Source organism: Anguilla anguilla, chromosome 16, assembly GCF_013347855.1.
Source record: "Anguilla anguilla isolate fAngAng1 chromosome 16, fAngAng1.pri, whole genome shotgun sequence".
In the NCBI taxonomy this organism is placed as follows: Eukaryota; Metazoa; Chordata; class Actinopteri; order Anguilliformes; family Anguillidae; genus Anguilla; species Anguilla anguilla.
In genome coordinates, this window is record NC_049216.1 from 30,250,511 (window position 1) to 30,269,100 (window position 18,590).

General features: G+C 50.2%; 1 protein-coding gene across 5 annotated transcripts in view; it reads left to right on the forward strand.

Annotated features, from left to right (window-relative positions):
- Positions 1 to 18,590, forward strand: part of plekhg4 (pleckstrin homology domain containing, family G (with RhoGef domain) member 4) — a 58,610-nt gene that overhangs the window by 19,635 nt on the left and 20,385 nt on the right. For all 5 annotated transcript variants that reach the window (XM_035396699.1, XM_035396701.1, XM_035396700.1 and 2 more), the window contains 10 exons: positions 393 to 698; positions 1,334 to 1,457; positions 1,578 to 1,671; positions 5,528 to 5,614; positions 6,261 to 6,377; positions 6,979 to 7,077; positions 9,650 to 9,798; positions 14,790 to 14,928; positions 15,379 to 15,501; positions 15,751 to 15,945. In XM_035396699.1, the coding sequence (XP_035252590.1) occupies positions 393 to 698; positions 1,334 to 1,457; positions 1,578 to 1,671; positions 5,528 to 5,614; positions 6,261 to 6,377; positions 6,979 to 7,077; positions 9,650 to 9,798; positions 14,790 to 14,928; positions 15,379 to 15,501; positions 15,751 to 15,945 (1,433 nt within the window). The remainder of the gene's footprint in view (positions 1 to 392; positions 699 to 1,333; positions 1,458 to 1,577; positions 1,672 to 5,527; positions 5,615 to 6,260; positions 6,378 to 6,978; positions 7,078 to 9,649; positions 9,799 to 14,789; positions 14,929 to 15,378; positions 15,502 to 15,750; positions 15,946 to 18,590) is intronic.

The following is an 18,590-nucleotide window of genomic DNA, read 5'->3' on the forward strand; positions in this document are numbered from 1 at the left end:
CGGAACATCGCGTGTGAGACTCCGCTGTGCCCGGCACTGGCCGCGTACCACAATAATAATTACCAGATTTTTTTTTTCACCGCGATAACAATGGTCGAGTGTGTCTTCTGTTGGTGTATTTTTGTCATGTAGACTATGTACTGTGTGTGTGTGTGTGTGGGTATGGGTGTGTGTATGCATGTGCGGGTGTGTGCGCTTGCTTGTGGGTGTGTGGACGTGCTTCTGTGTGTGTGGGTGTGCGTGCGTGCGTGCGCACGCACGTGTGTATGTATGTGTGTGTGTGTGCACGCCTGTGTGTGTGTGTGTGTGTGTGTGTGCGCGCCTGTGTGTGTGTGTGTGCATGTGAGTGTATGTGCTCACGAGTCATCTGCTCTTCTATGTCCGCCTGGCAGGCTCCAGTCAGGGGGAAGCGCAGGTCCTGAAGCCAGGCCAGGGGCCCTGTGCTCTGGGGAAGCCGGCCACTCCGGTGGGCGGCAGCGGGGAGGAGGCCGTCACCCTAAAGCAGCAGGACACGGTGTGTGTCTGTCCCGCCCTGCCCAAGGCCCAGCCGGTACTGCCCCAGGCCCAGCCAGTACTGCCCCAGGCCCAGCCGGTACTGCCCCAGGCCCAGCCAGTACTGCCCCAGGCCCAGCCAGTACTGCCCCAGGCCCACAGCATGAACAGAGAGGTGCTCAGCTCCGGAGTGCTCTGTCTGCCCGGTGAGTGAAGCTCCCCTCCCCTGCCTCTTCGAGGCCACGGCACGCCTTACAGAGCGGGAATGAACTCCGCCTGTCCTCCGTGCCGCAGTCATAAAGCTCGTTTTACAGCCCACCTCACTCACGGAGCAGGCAGTCACGCTCCAGCGTCAGGAGATTGCAACACCTCAGGGGTTGTGACTTACTTGCTCGCCCAATAAAATGACTTAATTGGAGGGTGATTGCGTGGGCTGCGGGTACAGCGCGTTCCCTCCGACGGTTACGCAGTCGCTCAGGATGTGCCCGGGGGGGAATCTCTCCTCACCGGACGCGCCGCGATTAATTGACATGGCGTAACACGCCCATGAGAGACGGGCCGGTGGGTGTGTGAGCGCTCAGCCTCATCCCTCACAGTAATATGACAGACCCCGAGGGACCCTGTCTGTGTAATCACTTTTTAAAAAAAAAAATTTATTCCCCTCTCCTGACGGCATTTTTATGAATTGTTGGCGCTAAACAGATTTATTTCAGCGGTAGAGAGTAGGCATCATCACCGGGAAACAAAAACGTCTGAAGCGAATCTATTGTTCGCGCTTTTTTTTTTTTTTTTTTTTGCGATTCTGTCGTCTCCGTTCTTCACGAAGTTCTTTCGACCTCAGGAACGCGGGACAAAGGCGGACGCGCCCTCGTGATCGTGACGACCAGAAATACGGCTTGGCTGAACCCGCGCTGCAACAGCGGCGAGCTCGCGCGCATCCTGGAGTACTTCCACACCACGCTCCGGTGAGTCACGTGACCCTCCGCCCACACCCGTTTTTTTTTTTTTCTTTTTTTCCTCTTAACGAGGGCGAGAACGCGAGACGACGCTTTCGCGATCTCACAGCTCGCGCGTCTCTCCCGCAGGAAGGACGTGAGCTCCCTGGGGTTGACCGTCCTGGTGGACGCTCGCCGATGCTCGCCCGTCCCCGCGCTCTTCAAGGCCTTCAACATCCTGCAGGTACGGCGCGTGCGGAGACGGAGCGGCGTTCTGGAGAGCGGGCTGTGGCCTTTTTCTGATGCGCTCGGGAGCTGTGAGATGTTGACGTGAGCCAGTGTCGATGTGGTGGTAGTTTGTCCGTTCTGCGTGGGTGTATAATTTATAACAGATGCGCCGGTCAGTTGGTCCACAGTGAAACAATGAGGCGCGTGTCGTTTGCTGAGATGCCTTATATGCAACAGCGTCAGTTGAAAGCTTAATAATTTAATGGAGTATTTTTTCTTCATATTTTCCCGTCATCTTTTCAAATGAAAACGTTAAGTCTCAGAATGCGATTTTTATTATGATACCAAACAATGTGTATGTCAGTTATAGACAGGTTATTGGCTAATGTATTCCTTTAACAGTACTTGAAGCTGGGCTTTCGTAGGATTCGTACAGCAGGAGATATGAGTGTGTTCATGAATGGCTTCATGCGCGAGCTCTGGGGATAAGCATGTGTGACATGTCTCAGCTGGTCGCGGTTAGCGTGCGCTAAGCAGCGCTGCAGTGTTTGATTAGCCGGCAGCCCCCCAGGCGGGCGGGTGGGCGGGCGGGGGGGCGTTGCCGGCCCCATTATTTGGCCGTGTTTATTATTTCCCTGCCGGTGTCGCTGGGATTGATTGATCTGGTCCTCCAGTGCACACAGACCCACAGAGCTGCACATGCCAGGCTTTCCTTCACAGCGCTGAAGGGCCGAGATGATGATGATGATGATGAAGGAACGGTCCCCTCTGAGCGAGCCAATGGGAAACCCCAGCCCTGTCGCTGCTTTTAAATGTGTGGGGCTTGCGTTACCGTGGAGACAAACGTGTCTGGCTTTGGTGTGACTCCTGCCATATGCATTAAGAATATCTCATATACATCGGGGATAGAAAAAAATGAACAGGGTGTACTTATTTTGGAATGTTACCTTATGGTGGGATGCATTTAAATTCGATATATTGCAAGCTGTGGATTGTTTTCATAGTTATGAGGGTTAATCTTTAGTCTCTGTGATTTCGGTTTGATTCTAAATTATGAGGTGCACTTATCCAAATACAGTGGCACTGACGACCTGGGTTTTAAAGCTGCAGTATCAAATAATAGGATTTAATGCATCGTACAGGATGCATACAAAAGGCTGTGTGTACCCTGTTTGAGTGGCAGCCATATTGAAAAATGAGATTTGGGGCAAAGCAGGATGGGACGACAGAGACGGGGATCAGCTGACCTTCCCTCCATTCCGGGTCAGCGCTAACAATGACAGAGGTGGCGTAGCGCTCTCTCTCTCTCTCTCTCTCTCTCTCTCTCTCTCTCTCTCTAATGAATGCTGTCACAGTTCTCATCTCATTTGGAATACCCCTGGGCTCCGTCCCTCGCCCTGGCACAATGGATGAAGATAGCATCGTCTTATTAGAAGGGGTTCCCACTGACACCGGCGCCCTCTGTAGACCTGTTTATCCAATTTAACGAGGTTGACGTATAGCTGCCTGAAGGATTGATTTTATTCTTCTCTGTGGTTACAGTGCGTTGTCTGGATTATTGTGGGGGAAAGGCATGATTCATGCTCTTAAGCTCCCGTAAAAATGTCCATTTCAATCTCTGTCTTTTATATCCGTTCTCCATTTTGGATCGATTCAGAGCTGTTTCCACCGAAACAGTCATTCCTCATGCTGAAGAGTGTGTGCGCTCGGATTGTTGTTGAAAAGAGGATTTGGCAGGAGTACTCCCTCACCAAGAAGAGCACTGTAAAAGAAAAAAAAAAAACCCAGCCCAGCTATTTAGGAGTGAGAAAAACATGTCAAACTGGAAAAGGGCTAACAGTGAGCCTGCTAAAGGGGCAGGGTGAGCGGTTAGCACTAGCCTGACGCGTCAGGGTTTAACCTCAGCCGGTTCACCTTCATTAACCTTAAACCCCCCTCAAAGCTGTCAGTGGATACCCCAGGACTGGTGGGCTAGCCATAAAAATACCTCATGACCTCAAATTTATACTGAAGCACTTCTAATGTGAGGGGTATTATAATAGATAAAATGTGATACTGTAAATATAGTATCATATATACTATATATAATAAATATAAAATTGACTAGGCACCACAGTGGTCCTCATTTTGATGGGAAGTACTGTACTGCTGAAATGTCACACACAGAATTGCACGGGATGGCAGTTTCCTTTTTTAACCTTGTTTCTGGGCACTGTAAGGACGTGAGTGGAAGTTGAGGAAACGTGACGCAGGATTAGTAACATCCATGTATTTTTGTGAAGAATGCCTATGGACAATGCTACAATCCCACCCTATCTCCTGTGAAAAGTATTACTCATTTTCGCTGCTCGGTCCTGCTAAATAACTCCTTCATGAGATGAATATTGTATTTGAGTTTTCACCTCTGTGCCTAATCAGACTTGTTTTAAAGGTGTGGTTTGCTGTTTGAGCAGTACAAGATAAGTCTGAGAAATATAAATATCCAGCATTAATGCTCCTGTTAAAACAGCTCACACCTTATACAGTAGGTTTTCGTTCGTAGTGTTGATAAGGTCCCCTTTACAAACATGCAACAGTGTTTTTTATAAATGAGGAGATCCATGTAAAATATGTGAACTAAATAACAGTGAACTGAAAGTGGGGAAAAAAGAATGAATACTCACATTTGTATTGCTATCACTGGCCTTTTACATAGGCTACCACTGAGTTTCATTGTGATTGGTTACATAAAAGATGACAGGCAAATGAATACCCACATTCATGGAAAAACTAGTCGTTCTGGGTGCTGCTACAGTACCCTCGAGCAACTCCTGAACCTGAATTCCTTCATTGAATATTCAGCTGTACAAATGGATTGTAACTATATAAATATAATCTGAGTTGCTCTCAGTAAGAACGTGTGCTAAATGCTAAAATTTACTGTAATATCACCAGGTATTTCCTGTCATTTGGTCTCTTAATATAGCTTTATTTTCTTTGTTGCTGAAAATTCTGTGCAATGAACTTTAATTAAAAATCCAGAGTCTCTGCTTTCATGTGTTTTGATAATGATCACAAGATGTATAAATGCCTCGCCGCTGAGTGATTAAAAATAATAAGAAGTAAAAGCGGTTTGGGTATGGAGAGAATGTGAGATGCCTGTTTATTTGAAAGTGTTTTTTTTTTACTCTTCTGTGTGCGGCTGTGTGGACATACAGCTCACTCCGGGCAGGGACTGTCAGATCACCTGACAGGGGTAATGAGGCCTTTTCCCCGGTGGATATTAGTCACGTTACGCATTCTTTAGTGTCACAGCGAGCGCCATTACGGCTCCGCCCCCCCGTCACACCGTCCCCCCCAGCGCTCAGACAACACAGCGCAAACCTGTCAGTGCTGTGCTGATAACACCAGAGAGCTTCACTCAGCTGTGTGTGTGTGTGTACACGTGTGCGCATGCATGCGTGTATGTGTCCATGTGTGTGTGCGTGCCTGTGTGCGTATGTGCCTGTATATGCCTGCATGTGTGCGTATGTGCCTGTATATGCGTGCGTGTGTGTGTGCCTGTGTGCGTATGCGCCTGTATATGCGTGTATGCGCATGTGTGCCTGTATATGCGTGTGTGTGCGTATGTGCCTGTATATGCGTGTGTGTGCGTATGTGCCTGTATATGCGTGTGTGTGCGTATGTGCCTGTATATGCATGTGTGTGCGTATGTGCCTGTGTGCGTATGTGCCTGTATATGCGTGTGTGTGCGTATGTGCCTGTATATGCGTGTGTGTGCGTATGTGCCTGTATATGCGTGTGTGTGCCTGTATATGCGTGTGTGCGTGTACATTAGTCCTCGTTTTGAAAAGGTCCCGTGTGTAAGCAGCGTTTCCGTTGTCCCCTCACAGGAGTCTGTGCCCGGCTGCATCCACACCCTGCTGCTGCTGGCTGACAGAGACCTGGCCTTCCGCATGGAGAAGCCCTCTGCCCTGCAGGTACCTCCCACAGCCCTGTGTGAAAGAGCGGAGCAGCGGCAGAGTGTAGCGTGCGTTCTCCTGTGGGAGGAGGGCGTACTGGCGTGAGGAATTGCCCTGAGGAGATACTGAGACTCGGGGGGGGGTGAGGGGGGTTGCTGAATTGGGATCAGTGACACAGCTGGCCTGACCTGACCCCTGGATCTTAACTGTGTTGTTTTCGCTCCCAGGCTGAAAGCTTATTGATGCTGCATCACACATGGTGTATGGCTTTTCTCACTGTCACCTGCACTGTAATAGCATAGCAAGTATTACTGGCCGTGTAAGTGACTGTTTGAAAAAAAGGAAGCACTCATTTCAGTTCTTCAAACTAGCTGCCAGGGATGTGCTCAGCTGGAGCCGGACACAGATACACAGAGGGTCTCAACACAGTCACCATATTAAAGTGTAGATTCAGTCTTTAGTCGTAGCATTACTGGGATAATACACACCAACATGTTCTGTTCATTTTCTTTCAGCCTCACGCTCCGTGTTGTGATTGAGCTGTCAGTCACGGAGACATCGGCTAACGGCTGTGTGTGCTTTAGTGGAGCTGTGATGTGTAATTAGCATGTAATTAGCGATGGTCACGGATCTCTCTCTCTAACTCTGACTCTCTGTCCTGCAGTTTGAGCTCCTGCCCTCTCTGAAGTCTCTGTACAAGCACGTGGACAGCGCCCAGCTGCCGGCCGAATTCGAGGGCACCTTCCCCTTCTGCCACAGCAGCTGGATCACGTTTCGGATGGTGAGAGAGCTGTTCTCGCCCCCGTCAGCGTTAAGCACCATCGCTGTCCTTCGCTGTCTTACGTGCTCCTGGTAGCGGGGGAATGGATTACAGCGCTTAGACCTTCGCTGTGGAGTTACTTCCTGTAAACAAGCGTCTCCTCCGTCCAGACCATGTGACCGCGCTCCGTTCTTTATTTATCTCATGACGACACAAACTGACGTTTGCGCCAAGGTGACCGTTCTCGTGACTCATTCCTATCTGGAGGAAAAAAGGTCACCTTGACCGAAAAAGGCTATCTGTGTTGCTGCATAATGAAAAAGAAAACAGAGAGGGCACATGTTTGTTTGCACAGAGGCTGCGCAGGGAATTACTTCTCCCAGCTCTACAGCCTCAGCTGCCCAAGTGATTTCAAGTGCTTACATTGATTCACACTTTCAGTGCTTATGAGAAATGATCCGCCCTCCTGTCTGTGTGATAGAACACACTGGACCCGTCTGAGTTGCGTCTGCTCGAGTCCTGCGTTATAGAGCAGATGTGATTGGCTGGCAGACAGGTGGGCGGGCAGTGTGGTGGCCCCGCCCCTTACCTCCCTGTGTATTTCCTGTCCCTCCCCCTCCAGAGGTTGGAGCAGCTGAGCAGCAGCTGCAAGGATGCCGTCAGCCTGCTGAAGAGCACCGTCTCAAACCTGGAGACCTCCTCACTTCCTGCTACTGCTGAGGTAACTGCCAAAAAACCTGTGACCCTTCACTGTCCTTAGAGTAGCACTGCTAACCCCCCCCCCCTCACTGTCCTTAGTACAGCACTGCTAACACCTCCCCTTCCCATCCTCCTGCACTGTACAGCTGGACATGGGGCTCTGCTTCACTTATTAGTCTGTGTAATAGAGCTGGAGGATGATCACAGTACACACTGTGCCAGCTCGATGTGTCCTCTGGCCATGTGACTGCTGGTGGCCATGTGACTGCTGGTAATCTGTTTCCTATCTTCTCAACGGTACATTCGCAGGCTTGAGGCCAAAGGTCACGTCACGCTCTGCTCTGTCTCTCTGGGAAAACTGTGGGGATGTAAGAGGTGTAGCGTCCGCGGGACCCTTGTTATGTTCATACAGACACAATGCAAGAGCGGACTTGCCTTCTGTTTACAATGGCCGAGATCACTGGTTCTCAAACTCCTTCCTCGTGTGCATGCTGGCTTTCGTTCCAAACACGGTTACAATCCCAGAGTTTGTAACAAGCTGTTAATTTCTCACTGATTAGGCACATTTCCTGTTTAGTGGGCTTATTTATCCTCTTAACTCACATTATGTCATAAATGGCTGGGCATGTCATGGAGAATAAAAGTTCCATGTTCACACCATGCTTCTTCTGCTGAACTGTAAATAATTACATGAAAAGGAAACTGAATGTTTTAACTGATTAGATTAAAGACTGAGTTGAATGAGAATGCTTCTAATTAGGTCTCTGAGCGCATGTGTTTTAAGTTTCATAATGTTTGCTTAAATTAAACAACACATTGCAGGTTTGGACTCGAGAATCATTTGCTTTGTCTTTGAATTCTTCATTATCTACCAGATGGTTAGTTTTAGTGGCCATGTGTCATAAATTAGGAGCATGTTGATTCACATCAGTCTTTAATTTGATCAGTTAAAGCATGTTTTACCTTTATTTAATCATTTGCAATATGGCACAATGTGAATATGGAACTTGAATTCTTCATGGCATGCCAAGCTATTTCTGAGGTAATGTGGCTTAAGAGGGTAAATAGTCCCTCTAAACATGAAAAGCACCTAATTACGAGAAATCAACAGCTCGTTAAAATTCTGGGACTGCAGTTGCGGTTGGAATAAAACCTCCATACCCAGGACCCGGGGTACCATAAGAACACCCCCCGGTCCAGATGAACTGAGCATGAAGGCGCTGGAATGTTCCGTCTGTGGGACACAAGGGAAGCACTTGTAGTTTGGCTGTCCTTCTTTCAGCCACATGCCCAGAGTTTAACAGGACACGGGACCGCCTGTGAATTTGGCTGAGAGGAACGTGGGGCGACCGGCTTCAGTGAAGTTTTGGTTCAGCCAGTTTTTTTCAATATGTTTTTTTTTTTTTTGAACGATATCGCCTGACTGGTTTCGGTGCCAGCGCAGAGTCTGGCGTCTCCTGAGCGCAGACGGATAACAGGCGCCGCTTTGTTTTAGAATCTCGCGCAGCCGTCACGCGACGCGCTGCCTTTACACCGTCGCACTTTGATGTCTGGCAGAAGGAAACGGGATTGTTGACGCTGGTATCGATTTCCCATGGCAAGACGGGTCCTTATCAGAGGCTCTCACCTGTTCAGACGCTGACCTTTCATCCCTTTCATCCTTTTTACGGAGTCTTCTGCCTATTCGGAAGGTGACCTTTCATCCTTTTATAGCGGCTCTTGCCTGTTAAGAAGGTGCGATTGGCTGAAGCGGAAGGGCAGGCAGATTGCGATTGGGTCCCGGAACGCTGCCCTCTGTCCCACAGAGCAGAGCCCCTGGGGATCCTGGGGCCGCCCCCGGTGGGGTTAGGAGGCCCTCGGTCCACGGGAGACACTTTCGGTCAGCAGACAGGCCTCCCTGCTTTCGGCTGAACCCACTGGGGTTTTTCTGGGCTGCAGAAAAACAGCCCTGCCCCAGCCGTGACAGGAATTGGGAGCCCGAAGGTCTTTAAACGATTCGGCGATTTGAGCGGTTTTTCTCCCGTGACGTGCAGACAGCAGTCTGGCGACAGTGACAGGTGTCACAAACGTGTAAATTAAACGGCTAATTGCCTGCTCTTCGTAGCTCGTCTGTCAGCAGCGTGCAATCTCCATGTGTATGTATAGGGTTCATTAAATACTGGTCACGCGCGTTTATGTGTGCGCTTGCTAGCAGTTTGAGAATCATATTTGAGGAACTAATTTGTCAGTACAGGATTTGGACTTAGCAGGGTTATGTAGAGCCCGGTGTAATTGCTACTGGTTAGCTCTCTCGCTAACCATCATTGAATAACTGTCGTTTTCCATTATTGTGAGAACTGCTTTTGCGCTTGCATTCTTTTCTCAAATTGGAGTGCCCTCCCAAATACCTTTCTACCTCAGAGAACAGAAGTGAAGCAACAGCGTCCGTCGAAGCAACCAGGGTTTTAAGGCCACATCCTGAGTGTTTAAATTACAGTGCGGTGTACATTCTCCGGTGTTGCTGGTCTCTGAAAGGTTACATTCCTGCCCCCGGGGGTGTGTCTGTCGGTTGGGCGGGGCCCGGTTTGAGTGACGGCCGTGTCTGTCCCCCTCAGGAGGCCCGGCTGCTGCTGGGCCGGTACCGGGACCTGATGCACAGCGTCCTGCAGGACAGCGGGCTGGTGCGCCTGCAGCTGGAGGGCGGGGCCTCCCTGTCCCGCCTCCGGAAGGAGGAGTCGAGCGTCAGCCTCACCGAGGACTACAGGTAAGGCCCGAAATCCAGCGGCGCAGTCTCCCTGAGCCTCCCCCATCCCCTCCAGCCTCCCTGAGCCTCCCCCAGCCCCCACCAGCCTCCCTGAGCCTCCCCCAGCCCCCACCAGCCTCCCTGAGCCTCCCCCATCCCCCCCAGCCTCCCTCAGCCTCCCCCAGCCCCCACCAGCCCTCCCTCAGCCTCCCCCAGCCCCCACTTGCCCCCCCCCCCCACCCCAGCCCCCACCAGCCCTCCCTCAGCCTCCCCCAGCCTCCACCAGCCCTCCCTCAGCCTCCCCCCAGCCTCCTGCTCGCCGCTGCACGTTGCAGGACTGGTCAGTTATTCGGTCACAATTGAATTGTGAGCCCGATTTTCAGAAAAAAGCCTCAAATTCTGAAAGAGAGTAATAAAAACGAGGGCTGCCAAAATAAAGATGTTTTGGACGGAGCCCGCGGTGCTTTCGATGGGGGTGGGGGGGTCAGAACGGCAGTCTGTAAAAACGGGGGCTGTGTTTGCAGTGTAACAGTGTAACTGTGCCCTCTCACTCAGTCCCTGCCTGCTGGAAAACAGCCTGGAGTTCAGCCAGTTGTCAGCCTGACTCTCGACTCTTGGTCTGATTTTTCTTTGTTTTTGCCTTGACTTTGCTCAGCAGGGATTTGGTACATGTCAACACTCAGAAACTCCTAAGTAGCAACACCTTGCTTAGTTCTGCCATAAATAAGAGCATCTTGTGTTTGTGAACTTGTTAATATGATTGTTATTAATGTAATATATTTTATAAAGTTATATTTGGCTATGCTGCTTGGAGTCTACCATACAATGGATGTCACTATATAGCCAAATGTGTCCTGGGAAATTATTTTTTAATTAAAAATGTATTCAGGTGGCTGATAATAGAAGCCCAGCATTTTGGAGAGTATATGTGCAGTGTGGCCTTGTCTGGGGTTAATTAGCTTCCTCAGTTTTGAGTGGGAATGGGAACTGGCCCGGGACGAGTCAGGCCGGTTTGGTTTCCTGTGAGAACGTCCTTGGAGTGCGTTTTTCGACCCCGTGTAAATTGGGAGAGAGGTCCTTATCTCTGGACCGGGGGGAGGGTAATGGCAGTGCTGAGCGGGGGTCTGCCCACTCTAAAAGCCTTTCTTCTTTAATGAGACGGGCCGGGCTAACGACTTCCTCCGGGCGTGGCGGAGACGGGACCGCACTGCACTTGCCGTTATGGCGTGCAGCGCACAAGTGCCACATCCTGTTTGGCTGGCGGGAAAAGCACTTCGAGGCTCGGTGTTTGCACTGTTGAACTCTTCCTCCCCCCGCTTTGCTTTTGTGTTTCTTTATCCAGTCATTGTTTATCAGATTTTGCCTCAGGGATAACGGGTAGAGATCCTTGGGTATGAACAACATTGGCACCGGTAAGGCTGAGACTGAACATTAAAACGCTCGGAACACGGAGGTTATGATTTATGAGACCGTTTTTTTTTGTTGTTGTTGTTTTTGTTCACTGGCTCTCTTTTACCCTCCCCAGTGCTGTGTAAGGACAGCCTGACGTGTGTTTGATGCCTCCAGACCCTGGCGTTATAGACCCCGTACCCCCGTACCCCTTTTCTTCTCACCCGCACTGCCGGGGCAGCGGTGAGCTCTGTAGCAAACGCACGCGATCTGAGGCCGGACCTGTGCCGGGTCACGTCAGTCAGTCCTCAGCCGCGCTGCGATTAGAAACTGCGTCCTTAAGATCCTTTTCTCACAGCCTGGTGAAGAGGTGAAGGAACCCAAGCCGCAGTGGTGATGGCGTCTCCCATCTCTTCCTGTCTGGTCCTCATTGTGGGGGCGTTTTTTTGGTTTTTTTTTTGGGGGGGGGGGGGGGTGAAAGGAAACACAAGCGCTGCACGGTGACAGTGGCACAATAAGCTGCTTGCACAGGTATGTCTGGGACTCAAGTGATTAACAAAAGAAAAAACACTCTCGACAATGAAGTTTCTTGGCTTCGTACCGCGGATGAACTTTCGCGTCTTGTTCAGGAGGAAGGTTGGGGGTTTTCCAAGACACCCCCCCCCACCTGCTGCTCTCTCCCCCCCCCCCCCCGCCCCAGGAATGCACATTATCTAACTGCCGTTGACTCAAGACTTTCATTTTTTTTTTTTTTTTCCGCCAGTCTGACAATGACAGGCAGCTCCATTCTTTAGCGGTGAGAGAGCACCTCTCTCTCTCTCTCTTTCCCAGCCCTGAGAACGCTTTGCTTTGGCTCTCCCCTTTTCCTGGTGTGACAGGGCATGTTTAAACTGTCTGGGGTGACTGTGTCGGCCCAGCTCTTGTGTTTGAGGCAGCCGCAGGCTAAGGAGCAGAAGGGCTCTTTGTGTGTTGTGTTCCATCGTCTGATTTAAGCTCCGCTGGAATTATTACCTGTGAGCAGGTAACTCCGTTTCACCTCTTTGTGTTCTCCCCGGTTCTAGTTTTTGAGTCACTAGTGAAAGTGACTGTCAGAAAGTGAGGAGCCAGGATATATGGATCTGTGCTAAACATGCATGTTTCTGACAGGCTAATAACCCCCCGGTTTTCTCTGTATTAAGCCCAGATTTGTGAGCTTCTGTTCGCTTTGATGTGAAAGCCATGGGCCCTGCCTTGGATCTTCCTCAGGATGGAAGTGACATTTTTTTAGGTGGCTCGTGTTCCCACAATCCTCAAACGTTTAGGCCTTTGCCCTGAGGTTTTGCAAGCTCCCCTCATCTCTCTGGCATGTCCGCGGTTGGAAGAGTGCCAAGAGTTGGGTTTCAGGCCACTTTTACACGGCTGTTGTTACCGTGGAGGTGGAGGTTTTCTGTGCACTAACACGGAGTCCTGATAGCGAGCCTTAGCCCGTGGAGACGGCGGCTCGATGGTTTATGTCATCAGAAGCTGTGAGTCACTTCCGAGGATCGGAAGAGCTCGGTGTTTGCCACACAGGCTTTTATCACCTTCTGCAAATACTCCTTTGTCAAACAGCTATGGAGGCGAATGAGCTACAGGGCGACTGCAGCGGAAAGGACTGTTAATCTCTGATCGGATCGTCATCGCTGGAAGCCGAGTCCCAACAGGCCGGTTCTGTTCTCCCACTCTGGGTATGGCCAGGCCCTTTTTCCCTGGGCAGGAAGGCCCATGAAAATGTGAAGGGAAAATGCGGAGCTGGCTGTTTGCACAGGGTGCGGACGATGACTGATCGAGGTGACTGGCTCATTATGACAGGGGTGCGGTATGCCGACGCCCACACCGCCACCATTCGCTGCTACCAAGAATCTGTCAGTTCTAGACTCTGATTGGTGGATGGAAAAGACAATGATACCTTGTGTACTGTGCTATTCCTGTTCCTTTTTTTGCCCCAGAGCTCTGACAAATTCCATTGTTTTTATTTTGGGCGGGAATGTTTGTATCCCTTTTTTTTTACAACAATTTTTAACAATAGGTAGTACGTTGACGAAGCGTGCGCTGTCGTGATTTTCTGCGTCGCAGTGCCCAAGGTGACTTTGTGTTATCTCGTACTGCGAAAATCAAGAGAGACTGGAGACCTGGAGCCGCAGTGCATGAATCCATATCAGATAAAAAAACGTGCAGAAGGCAGAGTGCTGCCTGCAGGGAGGAGAGGGCCTCAGGAGAGCGAGTAGTTCATTTCCCCGGTATTGATTTGGCCGGGAGCCCTCCTCCGTCCGTGAAGGCCGGGGTGTGGGAACGCTTCCGTCTGCAGCCCCTCGGCCAGCCTTCCTCAGCGGGGTCCCCCTCAGCGTTAGGCCCCTCGGCCAGCCTTCCTCAGCGGGGTCCCCCTCAGTGTGAGGCCCCTCGGCCTGGAGGGAAAAAAACCCGCAGCTCTGGCACCTTTCCTCCGGTCCTGGAGACTGCCTTTACAGAGCGCGCTCGAGAAAAAAAAACCAAGAAGGGGGGGGCCCTGCCTGAGAGAATAGGCTAGTTAGCGCGCATCCATTTGCATAATAATCAAATAAGCAAGGGGCTGCCCGTCAATGGCGTGCTGTTCTCTGCGGTTTCTGCCGCCGTTGCCAGGACGGCGTGGTATCCATGGCATCACGGGTATGACATTTCATTGGCTTGTGGATTTGTGTCGAATGCTTCATTGCTCCTTCTTCGAGCTTTTTGTTTGCTGCAAGTGCAGAGTTTTCTCATCTCTCATCATATGTATGGTTAAACCGCTAAAGAGGTTCTAGGTCAGGCTATTAAACACGTGCATTTTGGACTGTCACATGGTAACGGACATGCACTTGTTGGCAGCTTGGGACTCCACACGTATGGTTCACTTTTACAGTCTGTTTAAAAATGAAAGGGCACTAAAGCGAAATGGTGGGTGAACGTTTTGAGTGGAAGAGGAAAGACTGTAACACAGAGTTGTTCTGTCTGCGTGCCGGTCTGACCTTCCGGTGGTTTTGGTCAGCAGGGGGCACTCTGTGTCCAGAGCTGGTGGGGTGTGGAGGTCATGCAGTGGGACTTCAGTGTGGTGCTGTTAGGCTGTAAATAGTCTTGAGTAGCCTGCTGTGGTTGGTTTGTGGTTTCTCTTTTGTAACTGTTAAGACTGACTCGGTTTGAGTAACACTGTTAAGATGAAGCAGTGGTGTGTGCGCGTGTGTGTGAGTGTGCATGTGTGTGTGTGTGTGTGCGTGCGTGTGTGCATTTTTCATCATGTCTGTTTTGGTTTGCTTCCTGATTTTTACCTCCAGTGACAAGCACATTTTAAGCAGTCTAATGCTTTAAGCTGCATTCGTCCAGAGAAAGCACAACAGGCTGTTATTATGTCACAAGTTATTTAGAGAACTGACTGTTCAAATGTTTATTTTTTCGGTAAGCTGTCACCAAGAAGCCAAGTTGTGCTTTTTTTGCATTTATATCAAAGCAAAGAAATGAAATGAAATGAAACCATGAGATGCATTTTTAAAAGTAAAAATTTTTGATCAGCAGAAAATGGCCTGTGGTCTGCCCTTTCAGACAAAAACAAAGAAAAAAGGCTGAATTTGCCTTGTTGACCTGCTGTTTCTCAGGGATGCCATTGAGGAGGTCAGCGGACTCTACGACCAGGTGGACGAGCTGGTGCATCGGCTGGTGACGCTGTCCAACAAGTGCACCCAGGAGCTGGAGTTCATCGTGGAGTTCAAGGTCCTGGAGGAGGGCTTTAAGGAGGTCAGAGACCAATGCTCGCGACCCGTAGACTACAGTAACTACGGTTACAGCCTCCAGGGACAGCCAGTCATTCGGCATTTGGCTTGGAGGTGGTGGTGATGGACGTTTCACGCATGGAAGAATCTTTAGGGTTTGCAAACGGCAGGAAATGTGGAAAATGTTGGCCGGTATTCATAAAGGCTTCTAAACCGGCCTTGACTAACATCAGACAAAAGCAGAAATGGAGACATGATGAGCTGGGCATTTATTGCATGCTGCTGTGGCTGATTAGGAGATCCATTGTGCCTGCGTAGACTACAGGAAGGCTAACGCTATAAAGAGCTGCATGCACCAGTCATTTTCAATAGTACCCATTATGCTCTCAGTGAGGGAACTCTTAACTTTTAGTGCTTGTTGACATTGTTTTTATCTGAACGTGTGCTTATTCATGGATATTGCCTGTTGGTACAGGTGAGAGGCTGGATCGAGGACGTTGGGGAGGGTCAGCTCAAGGCCCTGGGAGATCTGGAGGATTCGCTGGAGCAGCTGCGTGTGAAGCAGTCCCTCTTCCAGGACTTCTACTCCACTGCATACGTACGTCTCCTCTTTGGGCTCCTCAGCTTTGCACACTGTGGGTCAGAAGCTAGGGCTCCCAACCCAGCAATAAAAGGCTCAGAGACACAGGCAGCAGTCAGGCCAAAGTGTCAGTCAGAGTCCCCCCCCCCCAAAGCGAAATTTAGCCGGCTCTGATTTTTCCATTTCATTTAATCTCTCTGCACTGGAGCGGGCAGGCGGGCAAACAGTGGTTCTCCGTGGTTACCGGGGGCTTTGCCATGGTTACAGGAGCGCTGTAAGACCGGGGAGGCCCTGCTGAAGAGGCTGGAGAGGTGGGAGGTGGACGTGTCGTCCGCGGAGCTGCAGGTGTACGAGGTGAAGGTGCGCTCCTTCTGCGTGCACCTGAGGGACTTCTCCCAGAGGGTGGAGGACGCCAAGAGCAGGATCCACAAGACCGTCAGACTCTACGAGTTCTTCGACAAGGTAAGAGCCTCTCGGCCTGTCAGCCCCACGACACTGGGATACAAATCCATTCTTTTAAGGGACGTCATTTTTCCTAAGAATGAGCTGTCACTCTTCCGTGGACGTGGCAGCTCTTAAGAGAGCCGTGAGGCGTGTGCTGTGGTATCATTACACAGCAGCGCTACACCATTACAGGATGGGCGGGGCTTGAAAGATCTGCAGCTTTGACAGGGAGACCACAGGGCTGTGCGCACAGCCAGGGAAGGCAGTACGTCTCTGTCCCTGCCAGAGGACACGAACCTTTTATTGCGATTAAGGGCCTAAGGATCCACAAAGGAGAGCGATAATGGCTAGTGCTGTAGACCATGAGTGAGTCAGATATGGCTTAGCTTGCAGTGTTGTGGTCCAGGTCTTCAATCCTGTGTGTTTTACAGCACTTAGGAATCTTAACCGCATGTTTGATACGGGCTTAAGATTACAGAGACTCTTACCGTAACTATCTTATTGGCATTTCATAACATTGTGCGGATAAAAGCGGGTTTAATTTAAAATGTGCAACCGGGGAAAGGCACGGATGCTTTTGTTTATTGAAAGGATTCGGGTGTCCTTGTGGCTTTTTTAGCCTGGCGCTGATCTCATAACGATGAAAGGTGCCTAATGAGGATGTGCTGAGGTTGTGTACTCCTCCCTGGCGACACAGTGGCTACTGGGAGATTAATGGATTCCTCACCGTTCCAAAAACTCTTTACCGGTTAAGAGTTACCCTGGAATCTGCACCAAGCTTTTTGGAATAAGATCGATTCTTTTTCATTTTTTTATTTATTTTTTCTTTGAGTTTTTTTTTTTTTTTTTTTTTTTAAACGGAGAATGGTTTTGGTAAGAGTGATGTAGGAAAGGTTTGCCCGCAAAATACTGAAGTGTGAATACAGGTTTTGAATGATTCATTTTTTGCTTGTGTAGAATGTTTAGTACTGTGCTTTTTAGAAGGGCTGTACAGGCTATTTAAACCCATTCTGAGATGATTCATGAAGATGGATGCCATTGTTAGCGTGCTACATAAAGAGGCTGCTGTCTGTGTGTCTGTGACATCACTCTGCTCCCGGTAGGAGGTGGCTTCCACATGGCCACCGCTCGGAGCCGTGTGTGCCAGGAGGCAGCGCTTTTCAGTCCGTGCTTTTTTTCAGAGCGCCCCCAGGCCCCAGAACACCACCGCACCTCATAAACGATCGTTCTGCGTGCGCTGAGCCCAGCGTGGCTTTTAGCTCTGTGTGTAGCTGCTGTACGGCACACGGCCCTGACAGACGGTCCGTATACGGTGCGTATTGACGACCGTGACAGCTGTCAAGAGAGGCTGACTTGCTATCAGATTTTGAGATTAGCATAATTGTCTCCCCCCCCCCCCCCTCCCCTGTCAGGCGGTTTGCTCCCGCTAACCTTAAATGCACGCTGCCTGCGTCCTGCACACTGAGGACTCCGGGCCATATGTTGGCGTATTGAGCTGCTGTGTTTAATCCTGGATAGATTTCATCAAGTAACACAAAAGTGGCTGGCTCACTGATAGTGTGTGTGTTCCTCTGAGCGCATACTACTGGGCTGAATGCTTAGTGTTTGCGCACAGTTTCGAGAGTAGATTTTTTCCCCCTAACACGCTTCACTTTTGCTTGGAAAGTATTTTTCGATCATTGTAGTGGTAAGAAACAAAAGAACATTTTTTTTCTTGGTGTCCTATGTGTGTCTGTGGGATTCAGAGAATTTTTATTTTTCTTATTTTTCTCTTTTGCTTATAATTTTATACTTATTTACTCATATCCTGTTTATTAATTATTATTTCGGGTAAATAATAGTGAAAATGAGGAATATGCTGTTAGGTCCTCCAGACACTGCTCAAACTCTGCCATGTGTAGTTTGGAGTTTCTAGCAAAATGTTGGTCTTTCTGCAGGTGTCTGTCGTGTGCACATTGTCTACAGTCACTGAACAGCAGGAGCTATAGAGAACAGGCTGGCCCCTGTTAATTTGTTACTATCGTTGGGACAGCCCAGTATGGATTTCAAACACAGCGGTCTCCACGGAACGCCTAGCAACCGTGCCTTGCTATGATAAAACACTTCAGAAAGAAAAAGGCGTCTATTGTGTGAGCGGTGTGAGCCGTGGCACGAAGACAGATCACAGACGGACCGTATTTAGAAACGCGTGACTAAAAAGGTGCACTTACAGTGAGTCACGTGTGAGCATAGGAGGGAGGGAGGGAGGGCCCTTATTGCTGGAAAGAAGAGAAACATGTTGACCGAGTTGCTAATTTGAGAACCAAAGGGCAGAAATGTGTCCGCGTGTCTCGGAACTGAACGTGACGTAGCGCACGTGCACCAGGGCCAGCACTGGACACGCACACTCCAGCCCGAACTTCTTCTGATGCTAATTACGCAGCGGCGGTGTGGTCACTGATGTCCCGGCGCGTTTGCCCTGCAGCCGGGGGCACCAGTCAGCTCGCAAGGGTGGTCACGCGGCCTGGTACCGGCGCTGAGGTTCGCCCGGGTATCGCTGGGTTTCCTGCGGATTTGCCGTGGGCGGGGCTTGGTCCCGTGCATGGGCGGGGCTTGGTCCCGTGCGTGGGCGGGGCTTGGTCTCGTGTGGCGGCCGCGGCAGATGGGCAGGGCCGGACCAGCGG